This window comes from Macadamia integrifolia, chromosome 9 (assembly GCF_013358625.1).
Source record: "Macadamia integrifolia cultivar HAES 741 chromosome 9, SCU_Mint_v3, whole genome shotgun sequence".
Taxonomy (NCBI): domain Eukaryota; kingdom Viridiplantae; phylum Streptophyta; class Magnoliopsida; order Proteales; family Proteaceae; genus Macadamia; species Macadamia integrifolia.
Window position 1 is genome coordinate 15,850,787 of NC_056565.1, and position 12,037 is coordinate 15,862,823.

At 37.2% G+C, this 12,037-nt stretch overlaps 1 protein-coding gene across 5 annotated transcripts in view; it reads left to right on the top strand.

Moving 5' to 3' along the window:
* The window catches only part of LOC122089966 (DDT domain-containing protein PTM-like), a 28,630-nt gene that overhangs the window by 10,949 nt on the left and 5,644 nt on the right, over nucleotides 1-12,037 (top strand). For 2 of the 5 annotated variants that reach the window (XR_006143377.1, XR_006143376.1), the window contains exons 7-10: nucleotides 4,836-4,864; nucleotides 7,380-8,117; nucleotides 8,332-9,631; nucleotides 9,849-9,928. Coding sequence is in view for 2 of the 5 variants with exons in the window: in XM_042659750.1 (XP_042515684.1) it covers nucleotides 4,836-4,864; nucleotides 7,380-8,117; nucleotides 8,332-9,299 (1,735 nt within the window). In the remaining 3 variants the exon portion in view is untranslated. Of the gene's footprint in view, nucleotides 1-4,835; nucleotides 4,865-7,379; nucleotides 8,118-8,331; nucleotides 9,738-9,848; nucleotides 9,929-12,037 lie in introns of those variants that run through there. The other 3 variants (XM_042659750.1, XM_042659749.1, XR_006143378.1) reach the window with 2 other exon arrangements.

The following is a 12,037-nucleotide window of genomic DNA, read 5'->3' on the forward strand; positions in this document are numbered from 1 at the left end:
TTGTTAGTTGGCATCTTCTAGAAGATATCTTTAGCTTCTATTTTATTTGTCTTAGCAAAAGTTGGCTTATGATAGAAGTATTTGTTTCCTGAGTGATTAGTTTCCTTTTGATTAATTTCCTTTTTTAGTACTTCTTATTTCTTCTCTGGTTTCCCATTCTTATACTTTATATTTTGTGAAGCTTAGGCCAAGCTATAAATAGGCCCTCAGTTGTAAAAATTCACAATGGAATTAACAAAGTATTATGCTGTTTGCTTGCAAGTGTTTGTCTGAGAGACCAGTTTTAACAGCTAAGATAGCTGCGGGTGAGAGGCCCAAGGCTGAGATGGCCTACCCCCACACACATCTATCCATCAATCCTACTGTTCTTACCTAATTTTTCGACTAATTCTCAGTGATAGTACTACTGTTCGAGAACCTCAGAAGCTGCTTACAAATCATCAACTGTTGCTGATCATAAGTCATGAGTTCTCCCCAATCGATCCCAGATTATCAGGGTTTTCTGGGCTTTTGTCAATCCCCTGTTGATACCATCCCTGAGATCTACTTGACCCAAGCTTTTGGGAGGTTGTTCAGCACCCAAAGAGGAGCACTCGCTCAGCTTTTGGGCTTGGTCCTTGGTCTGGTTTGTGAGAGATAAAAAAATCTCCCAAATCAGCCCTAATTTGACCTAAATTCAAGAAGGGGTTATATCTCTACAACCTGAGGTCCAACTGAGCTACTGTTTTAGGGTTTATTAGCCCCCATACACCCTACCTTCAACCTGCATCACAGCCCTATCTGGGCCTTGGTCAGTGAGTTACAAAATTTTCTCCCTTAACCCTAAATTCCCAAATTTCTGTGTTATTTTGAGTACTGTAACATCCGAATCTGAGTTTGTGATTATTGGAGGTTATCAGTGATTTTTTTGGGGTTGATTACATCTGTAATCTTCCTTACATTACTTTGTGCCTGGGCTGAAGTTGATGTTAGCTTTGAGTCTTAGCTGTTGGTAAGAAGGTACATTGATTAGGAATTTCCAAGTTTACAGTTTCTTGGGTAAGGTTACTCGGTTAGTTGGGGAAGTTTATATATCTACATTGAGTTTAGTCTATAAATATTGTAACTGTACGATCGATAAATGGAATGGTTTGGTTTTGGTTTTGGTTTCTGTCGTAGAGAGAGAGAAGGGTTTTGTTGGGTGAGTGGTTGATGAGCAGCCTTCACATTCAGTTCGTGGGTAACTGATCTCTGGGTCATGGTTAACTGGATTCCTTCTTCTGCTACTTGATAGCAGGTTCTATGATATCTCTTTTTTGCTGCTGAGTTTATCAAATCAGGTCTGCAGCTCTGATTCTCTACTCAGGACTCAGGAGTTTGCAGTTGATACTGAACCTGTTGTTTAATATCCACTCTGGTGTTGCTTTATTTTCTACATTGGTTTGGGAACTGATAAGAGTCATTAGAACTCTCTTTTTCAATTCTGTATTTACTGTAATTTTGGGTGTTAGCATCCTTGCTGAGGGGGATTGGCTGCTATGTTTTGGGCCGAAAGCTTGCGGAGTTGTGAGATCTGAAGAGAAGATAAAATATGATTGCTTTAGTTCTGCCTGGGTCGGTTCAGGGTTTTTTAAATAATTTTTATGGTTGATGTTTGGGGTTGGATTTAGTTGTATTTGAGCAGCCTAATGGTGAGGATCATTAATGAAAAATGATTGCTCCTGTGATTTGGAATAGAATTTAGAATAAAGTAATGTAATTCAAAAATTTTTGAATTTAAGTATATAGTAATATGCTTCCTGTAAATAGGAAGTAGCTCAATCTACGCATACATTTAATACATTGAGGTATGAGTAAACTAGGTTGCTAAAAATTGTTTTTGCGTTGAGTCAAAGCTGGGAAAGGGTTTTACAAGATTAAATGGTTCTGTTGAGTGCCTCATGCTGTCATAATAGATCTGAACACTTGCCCCGGATTGACATTCATATCATTTCTCTAGTGAATAACTAAAGAAATAGATAGGGGGAGGAAATAGGAAAGAAATGAACCGATTCTAAATATCTCCCAGTGGTTCACTAATTATTTGACTTTTGGCGCTCCCTTGTATGGGTTGTCCAGAAAGAGGTCTCAATGATTATTTGTTGGCCATAACCAGAAGTGAAAATTTTTGGTGGATAGGGATCCCGTAAAAACTTCCTTCGTGGTACAGGTTAGACCGGGTCATACCTCAAGAACAATAGCTGTAGGGGCCCTGAGACTACCTCTTGGATCTGGAACCTACATGCTGATGCTCAGGATTTCAATTAGTTATACCAAAGATTTGGAGATCTCCCGAATAGTATTTAGTACTCATTTCGGGAAGCTTTCCATTATCTTTCTTTGTCTGAGCAGCATGTATTACTTGGAATTTAAGAGTTAAAAGGAAGCAAGGGAGAAGATGGGAGAAGAAGAAGAGAAGGAAATATCGGTGGAACTTGTTGGGAGGGGATAGACTCCTCCTCCCTATATTCATTCACTTCTCCAATAATGAAAAGGAAATTACATCTATGCCCCCCATGCCAATATAGCATAGACAAGTGAGGTAAAAAGGTAAAAGTAAAAGGTAAAAACACATTACAACATAACAGGCATGTGGCTAAGAGCCCTTATTAACTCTAACTGTATTCCATGGTTCTTGTTTTTCCAATGATGAAGCTTTCCTCAAGGTTTCAACTAGTTTTGATTTATATTGAATGAGCAAGATCAATCACAAGGAGGCTGGGTTTGAATATCTGCAACTTCATTTTTATTTACCAGGAAAAACGCCTATCATGCTTCTTCTGGTATACTACTGTTTATAATTACAAGTAGCCTCTCCAATTCAACTGTTTTCCAAAATCAACCTGTGATAAAATTTCAATCTCAAGAAAGTCTGGAGGTGTTCTGAAAGTTACAGAATTGCCCCCAGTTTGCTTGTCTGGGATTTTTTTTTTTTAGTTTTGGGTGGGCCTGGCAACCTAATTAGGGTTTCAAATTCCTAGGTTGCATCAATAATCCGGTGAAATTTTGGGCCGAATCCGAGTCAATTTGAAAAATTCAAGAATTTTTTAGTATTTGTGAATAGTTCAGCCCAAAAAAATTGGGACAACATTTGGTCCTTTTTGGAAATGAATAAATCAGCCTGAAAGTTTGGAATCTTTACAAAATTTCGATAATTTTTAAGGGATTAAATTTTTAGTCCAGTTTTTTTGAATCTGTTTTTTGCTTGGTTTGCTTGTAACCAGAAAAATTGAACACATTTTCAAATTGGAAAACAAATTGACCTGAATTATTTTCCTCCCCCCTCCCCCCTTTTATAGATAACTTCCCCCTTGAATTACTCCCTAAACTCAATTTGTCAGCAATGGTCATGAGTGGGTATTGTCATATGCTACTTGTCCTTGATTGATGAATTTGCCCTTCGGTCAAATATCTTTCTCGGTTAGGGAATTTTCTTGTGGAAAATATTATCTGGGAACTTGTGTGATGCAGATTAATTACCAAGATAGGTTTGTTTTATTAGGAATAAGCCTAAGGTTGGGTTCCATACATGTTAGGCCTTTGATCCCATGTGTTTTGAGTGTAATAGACCATTTTTATGGGTCTAAAAGGGGGCTCTAAGATTGAGTACGGGATTACTAGTTAGTTTTCATTTTCATTAGTTTCCTTTTTAGTTGGGCTTGATTTGATTTGTATTAGTTTCCTTAGGAGTCAAGTTATTAATTGAATCAAGTCATTAGTAGTTAGTTTCCTTTTTCAACTAGTTTCTAATTTCAGTTTTTAGTAACTATTGTGTTAGGAGAATATTTGGTTTCCTTTTTGAGGAACCTTCTATTTTTTAGTTCCCTCCCCCCATTAACATTATAAATAAAGAAGATGAGGCTCCTAAAAGCCTAGAATGATTTTGATAAAAAAATTAATGGCTGTTGCTATTGTCTTCTTCTTGAAGAGTTGTCTTGTGTTTGATCAAGGCTGAAGGAATTGGTGTTTGATCCAATTGATTCTTTGCGGCGTGAAGTCCAAGAGGCCTCTTCAAGTGTTCTTTTTCTTCTTCTTATTCTCAAGTTTATCTACAAGGCCCTTCGATTCAGGTAAGAGATCTGTTGGTTTTTTTTCCAAATTCTGAGTTTGGAATTTCAGATTTCCATCCTGTCGCCCTTCTCTGTTCTGAGAGTTGCAGCCATTTGATGGCCTTGAATTTTGGATCGAGTGATAGTCTCATCTAGAAGGAGGCTCAATACTAATCTGAGCATAATCAGACCAGCCGATTGTGAAATCTGGAAAGTCTCCTATTCTGGCCGATTCTGTTTCCTCCCAGAATTCTGATTCTCTTGGTACTGTGTGTTGTTACTGGTTGCTGATCATATACTTCACTGTTTATGCTTGTTAGTTGATGAGTTCAGCCCCTAAACCCTTGGCTGTTATTCTGTTTCAGAATTTCTGAGTTGTTGAAATCGATTGCAAGTGTCATATTCTGTTATCTCAATTTTTACTACCATACTGTGCTTGATTTATTTGGGTAATTATGGTTGTTCTTTAGTTTATAAGTTCCTGCAGTATTGGGTCTAGTTTGGTTTGTCAAATCTAGTCCTACATTATTGTGTGTTTCTGCTAGCATTTTATGTTGGTTCATCATTACTTTGATAAGCTCTTGTACCAGACCTACTGTCTGTCTAAACTGTGCAATATTTCAGAACTTCTTGATGAGCTTTTGCATTATGGTAAGGGACATTGCATGTTAATATTTTATATTTCCTTTTTACATCTTGTGCTCTTTATCACCTCCACTGTGATCCATTATTTTGCTTATATACTAATTCTCATTCTTTGACTGGCAGGGAAGCTGTAAATTGCCAATGCTGCAAAGGTTAGTATTTGATGTTTTCGGTAATCTGCGTGGACTTCCTTAATTTGCATGCTATTTTATTTTATTTTTGTTTATATATATTTTTTCTCTTTAATCACTTTTTAGGCACTAGTTGTTTGTTTGCATTATTGAAATTCAGAAGGAATTGATGTAGGAATATTTATCTTAATTTGTGTTTACATTTGTCTTAGGCTGTGTTTGGTAGCCAGGAGGAAAAAAAAAAAAGAATCTAGAAAAGAGAAGAAAAGAAAATAATAGAAATGAAATGAAATGGAAAGAAAATAAAAAAATTATGTCTGTTTGGCTACCAATAGAAGAAAAGAAAAGAAAAGTTTTTCTATTTTCGTGTTTTTTCTTGTGTTTTTGGGAAAGACTTTTTTTTTGGGCCAGCATAAGAAAACTGCACCATTCCCAAGGTGAATTTTGAAATTCAAAAAAATAATCTTCTCTTGGTTTAGGACATACCAAACATAATGAGAATTTCTTAAACCAAGAAAATAGTACTGTTTTTGTACTTTTTTCATTTCTTTTTCTTTTCTTCTCTTGGCTACCAACACAGCCTTAGTGAAGGATGATGGTGTCAGGGACCATTCAGTATCACTCATTCATATGTCTTTGGTTTACACTGACATGTGCCCATGTCCTTGTTACATAGAATCCTAAGTTTTTTAAAGTTGATCTATCTGGCTTGCTCTTTTTGTGATCCTACTAACTGGACTATATAAGATGCTATGTAAAAAGGGGGAAAAAATTCCTTATATACTGTGTGGAGAATCTAATACTAGTTGAACTAGAAAATAGTATCTACTAAAATTGAGAAACCCAGAGCATCCTCTTATTTCTAATCCTCTTTTCCAATTAGTAGCATGAGTTTTTAACATAAGATGAACCTAAGGTAACACTTCTGAATCCAAAATGTTATGCTTGTCCAATATCTGAACTAAACGCAGATGGAAAATCCAAGCATCAAGAAAAATGACCAAGAACTTGATTAGCATTAATAGTAGATCAATAGTAGGATAGGAGAAAGGTTTGAGAAAGCATAATGGACCTCAACTATGGCAAAGGGAGCATGACTGCCAAAGAGACTTAGAAGGTAATCTGTCGGAATTCCCGTATGTCATTTGCTAATCAAAGCAGTCCATACCGAGCTATCCTTGTCCCTTACTTGCAAACCCATAATAGAATACAAATAGGAAAAAAAAAAAATTGAGAATAAAGGCGTAAAACATGTGGGTGAACGCTTGAAGTATACTACTATAATTGGACTTGACACCTGACTAGGGCCAGACTTCTGTGACAAATTGTTTTCCTTAAATAAATCTAATCTGATATAAATAAATACCTCAAAGCCTTCTAGCGGCTTAATTTGCCCCATAACTTGGTAATGATCCCTCACAACATGTACTACAACAATACAATACTCACACACATGTGAAGGTTGCTATAATCATATATTTTCAAGTCTCAGAGGCCTGGAAGACTGATTTATGTTCCTGCTTCAGAGATATATAAAGTGGAGGTAGAACTGAGAATAAAAAGAGGGGTTTTTTTTTTGGGGGGGGGGGGTGGAGTGTGGAGTGAGAGGGTGGAGGAGATTAAGAATAAAAGAAAGGAACAATCATTGAATCAGATGAATACCTGTGCACGACAGAACTAGACAACAATATCCACTCTCAACTTCTGATACACTCCCAGAGAACTGCAGGACCGACAAGATGACCCTTTTAAAATATCTGATGGCATTTAACACAAGGAAATACCATATAAAAATAAAATATAATAAAATAAAAAAAAAACCCAACTAACTGAAACCTACTGAAAACATATGACAACATTTACAATTAGGATGGAATCTTTCCAGCATATCCTCTCCATACTTGACAGGCCCTTTTAAATCTCCAACTGAGTGATGATGGAGTTGCTAGCTTTTCCTTCAAGTCCTCCACAACACCAGTAATTCATCTGCATTGTGCATTCAGAAACAAATATCAGTCCCATCACTCTCCCTGGTCCTACTCCAATTTTTTAAAGCAATTGAAAGTTAATTGGCACTCTTTAATGAAAATCACATGCAACCTGTTCGTTATCTCTGCAAAACTTGTCAATGCTGGGGTTGAATCCATACCCATCTTATTTGGAATATTTTCTATATTCTGCTGAACTTGGGACAGAAGTTAAAATTAGTTTGCAGTTAGAAGGATTCAATCAAGTACTTTGATGTCATTTTGTTAAAATAATTTCCTGTATGATGCTGTAAGCCAAAAAAAAAAAAAAACTTTTGAGAATGTCCTCTTGTTGAAACAATTTGATCATTTATTAGATTATGTTGCACGACGTGGCCTAGTGTCATATTTTTCATGTTGGGTGCGAATAGCTAATAAAAAATAGCTTTTCATTTGTCATTTATCTGTAGGATGACATAATCAACTTCACCGGTAGCATTTGGTATGCCTTTTCTGATTAGTTGGTTCATCTGTGAACTTACTGATATTGTATAACCATCTCATTTCAGGATTTTTCCATAAAAGGCATGTCAGGAAGTCTGATGGGTCCATTACTGCTGATTGTATGTATACGTGCCACAAATGTCAGGATGGGAAGTTGAAACAGACAAAGATTAAAATGGAGAAGGGGAAAAAGAGATCACAAAAGGGTAAAAAGGCCCCCAAAGGTGGACTGCTGGTACAGTCACAAGACAGTAAGAAAGCCACCACAGAGGGGCGGGTGCTACGACCACGGAACAGTAAGAAAGTTACCATAGATGCAAGGCCAGTTCGATCTCAAAACAGTAGAAAATTCTTCACAAATAGATCTCCTGTAGATTCACGTAATAGTAAAAAGGCCTTGACAGACAGACAGCTGCGGTCAGGAAAAAACAAAAAAGTCATGAGAGTTGGACGGCCAAAACGTGCAGTTAAGAAAGTGAAATATGCATCAATGCAAAATAAAAAGCTCATTGGACGCAAGAAAGGGAAACGTGTCCAATCTCTAAATGGGATATCCATTAAGTCTGGGAAAGGAATTTGTTGGCACAAGAGGAAGAGAACGAAGGTTTATCATGCCTACTGGATAAATGGTCTTCGGTTATCTCATAAATTGAATGATGAACGTTCAATTCTTTTTAAAGAAAGAAAACTTATTCTTCCATCCCAAATCTCAAGTACTGGCAATATGCAATACAAATGCTGTCTTTGTGGCGAAGGAGAATATACATCCACAATAGTCTATATTGGTTGTGAAAGCTGTGAAGGTACATGAAGGCTTTATTATTATTATTATTATTTATTACCTACTCAATTTATTTGTAATTTAGTAGGATTTGGAACACTAATATCTGAATTTTCACCATCTGTTTTTAACTGGGTTAATGGGAAAAAATCTAATCTGCTGAAGCAAAATCTCGTCGGACCTACTTTCGGCTGATGTTCTATTTCTGATCCTTTCTAATTTTATCTGTCATGCAGATTGGTTTCATGGAGATGCCTTTGGGCTTACTGTTGAAAAACTTGGCAGTATTCTTGGGTTCAGGTGCCACAGATGCCGTCAGAGAAATCCACCCTTGTGCCCACATTTGCAAGATCCAATGGTTCAAGTACATGAAGGTAGAAAAGAAGCAGAGATGCAACATGATAAGGATGTATCTAGCATTGAATTTTCCCCAATTGGGAGAGATGACGAAGTGAAACCACCTCACGAAAAGTCTCTGGGTTTGTTACATATGCAAACATCTATTCATGAGCTGAAAGCAGATGCAATTGTGGATTCTGATCTGATTATTGTGATGGATTGTTCGGTGGAATCAAAAGGAGGGCATGCATTTGCCAAAAATGACCAGAAAGATGAAATTCTAGATTCTAAGGATATGGAGCAGAAAGTAGATGCTGACCCTGATTCTAATCAGACTCCTGTGTTGGAGTGTAAAACTGAATCAGAAAAAACAGATGTTTCTGATGAATTTCTTGTCAGAGAAGGGCAACCACCTTGCAACTTTGGTGAGAATGTAATAGAAAAAGAAGGAGAATCATTGGGAAAGAAGGTGGAAGCAGTTTTTGTGGAGATGACAGCCATATCAGAGATGATGCTGGTGGCTGGAACTCGTGGTGACTCCATTGAGTTGCAAGAGCAGAAAGCAGACGCTGTTACAGATTCTAATCGGACTCTGTTATGGGAATGTGAAGTTGAATCAGAAAAACAGCATATTGTTTCTGGTGAATTTCTTGTTAGAGAAGGTTATCCATCTTGCAAATCTGATGAGGTTATAACATTAGGCGCATCTTTAGAAAATAATGAGATGGAAGATGATTCAGAAGAGATAATAGGCAGCCCAGAAAAAGTGCCGGTTGCTGGAACACCAGGTGACTCCAGTGAGTTGCATAACGCAACAGTTCTGTTATCAATTGAACCATTAGATACCAGGGAAAACACAGTGTAGATTGATTTTTTATTCTTAGTATTTCACAAGCCTTCTGTCGTTGTGTCAGCTGCCATACCCTTGAACCAATTGTGGGTATCTAATGTTGACAATTCAGGGGAGCAGAAACAGAGCTTTCTAATTCTGATTCATTTGAAATGTACAAATTGGAGAGTTTGACAATTAAAATCATTCTTCCCTTAGGTGATGGATATATAGGAAGAAGGCCCTTTTCGTCATCGTGTAAGTTAAGGTGTTGGTGCAACATGGCTTCCCATTTGCTGCTTTGTACACCTGTCTCTGTTTGGTGCCCTGATTGCATGATCTTTTGGTGTTGGGAGCCCACCCGCGAGGTGATTTAGGCCTTTTCATTGACTATGGTTACTGACCTTACCAATTATGTTTCTCAGCCATTTTGTACTGTAAGAATTTCTAAATAAAAAAGAGAAGTTTTTATTACTCTCCAGTTTATATTATCTTTGTATGGTTCTTTATGGTCTTACTACTCTTCCCTAAGCTTTTGTACTAGGATAAAGTTTTGTACTATTTTTCATTGAATGTCTCTTTCAGTGAATCCTTGAATCTGGGACACATGCCGGAGTTTTAAAGTGAACTCTTCCTCCCTTCAGTTTGGTTGTTTTTTCAACCAGGTGATCCTCAATCTCGTCTTATTCTTTTTTTGTTTCTTTCATAATCTCTGTCCCTCCTTTCTGGTTTAGTATTGATCTGTAGCTAACTAATTGTTTGCTGAATCTGATTTTTACCTTTCAAGCGTGAACATCCATATTCTATTTGCACCATTATTGATCAGTATATCAGTTCTGATTATTTGTACCTCCAATATTTTCTCATTTTTTACAGTAGCTTGAAAAATAATCTATTTCTTTTTATCTATCATCTGACCTTTGATTTCCAGGATTCATACATCATCAAAAGGCCTATAATCTGCTATACTCGACCAAATCATTAGATACATCTGTGCTTTATTTCGTGAAACTTAGAAAATCTCCTAAATCTAGTTAATTCCGTCCATAATGATTCCATAATTTATCCTGGCCTTAAAGTGGGGTTCCAGCACCTTTAATTGCTTCTGGAATCCCTTCTAGAACCCTGAACCACATCAAACAGACAAACATATTAATAATTAATTCTTTTCATTACAGAAATACTGTATGCATGATATGAAAATAGTATTATACCACCCATAAATTAAATATTTATAGAACAATAACTTAATTACAAGTACACATATGTACAACAATTTGATTTTTTCCATTACACTTCTCTTGTATTAGTTTAACTTTTAAAAGTCCCAAATTCCTACTTCTGGGGCTCATGCCCATGTTTGACGGTCACAACTGCACCCATATCCATCTAAAATAGACTGGGAAGCTGACTCGAAAATGTTCTCTCTGATTTTACATTTTATCTTCATTTAGTTGTAGCACTTTGATGTTTTATAGGTATGGGTGTCGGTAAATCTGGTTGTGTGGATGCGTCCAACTCAACAAATCAAAGAACCTTGGGAACCACAAAGCTTTTATGGTAAAACCTGAGAATCCAGTGGTGAATAATTGTGACTGATGTTGAACACTTGAACCCTGTAGTATAATTTCTTAGCATATCATACAGACTGTATCTGAGAAATCCTTCAGGAAAAAGGAAAATATATGGAAAGAAGACAATGCATTTAGTGAGTTTTGAAGTTTTCTTTGTGTTGGATGGGGTAATGACTTGTGTGTAATATGACACTAGCCCTCTTTATTTATGACAATGGAGAGAAGGTTCTAGAGAATTAAAAAGACCATTAAACCCCTTAGGGTCCATTTGGTAATCGACACTTTCCCTAAAACCCATTATTACAATATTCCCCCTCAAGTTGGTGCATATATATCACATATGCCCAATTTGCAGATAATAGGATAAAACATCTTAACTTAGACCTTTAGTAAATACCTTAGCTAGTTGTTCACTACTGGGAACAAAAGGTACAGTGATAAGGCCCATATCCAGCTTCTCTTTGATGAAGTGTCGATTGATCTCTACATGCTTGATTCGATCATGCTAGATAGGGTTGTGAGCAATGCTAATAACATATTTATTGTAGCAAAAGAGCTTCATAGGAAGGGTAGTAGGAACAGCCAAATCAGTGAGAAGACCATGAAGCCATAGAGCTCACAAATGCCATGTGTCATAGCACGGAACTCTGCTTCGACACTTGAACGGGCAACCACGGCTTCCTTCTTGCTTCGCCACATAACAAGGTTACCACCAATAAAGGTGCAATAATCAGTAGTAGACCTGCGGTCACCAGGGGAACTTGCTCAATAGCATCTGTGAAGGCCTCCACCCTAAGGTGATCATGTGGAGAAAAAATGATGCCACGTCCTGGGGCAGATTTCAAGTATTGGAGAATACGCAATACAACTTCCATGTGAGTTGAGTAGGGATTATGTATGCACTGACTAACCACGCTGACGGCAAATGCTATGTCAGGGCGTGTATGAGAGAGATAGATCAACCGCCCCACTAATCTCTGATATTTCCCCTTATCCATAGGATCACCTTCTTTGCTACTCAGGTGACCATTAGTTTCAATAGGAGTGTCTGTTGGCTTACACCTCAACATGCCTGTCTTAGAGAGAAGATCAAGCAAATACTTCCGCTGAGACAAGTAGATCCCACGAGAAGACCTGACAACTTCAATGCCGAGGAAGTAATGAAGTTGTCCTAGATCTTTGACCTCAAATTCTTCACTC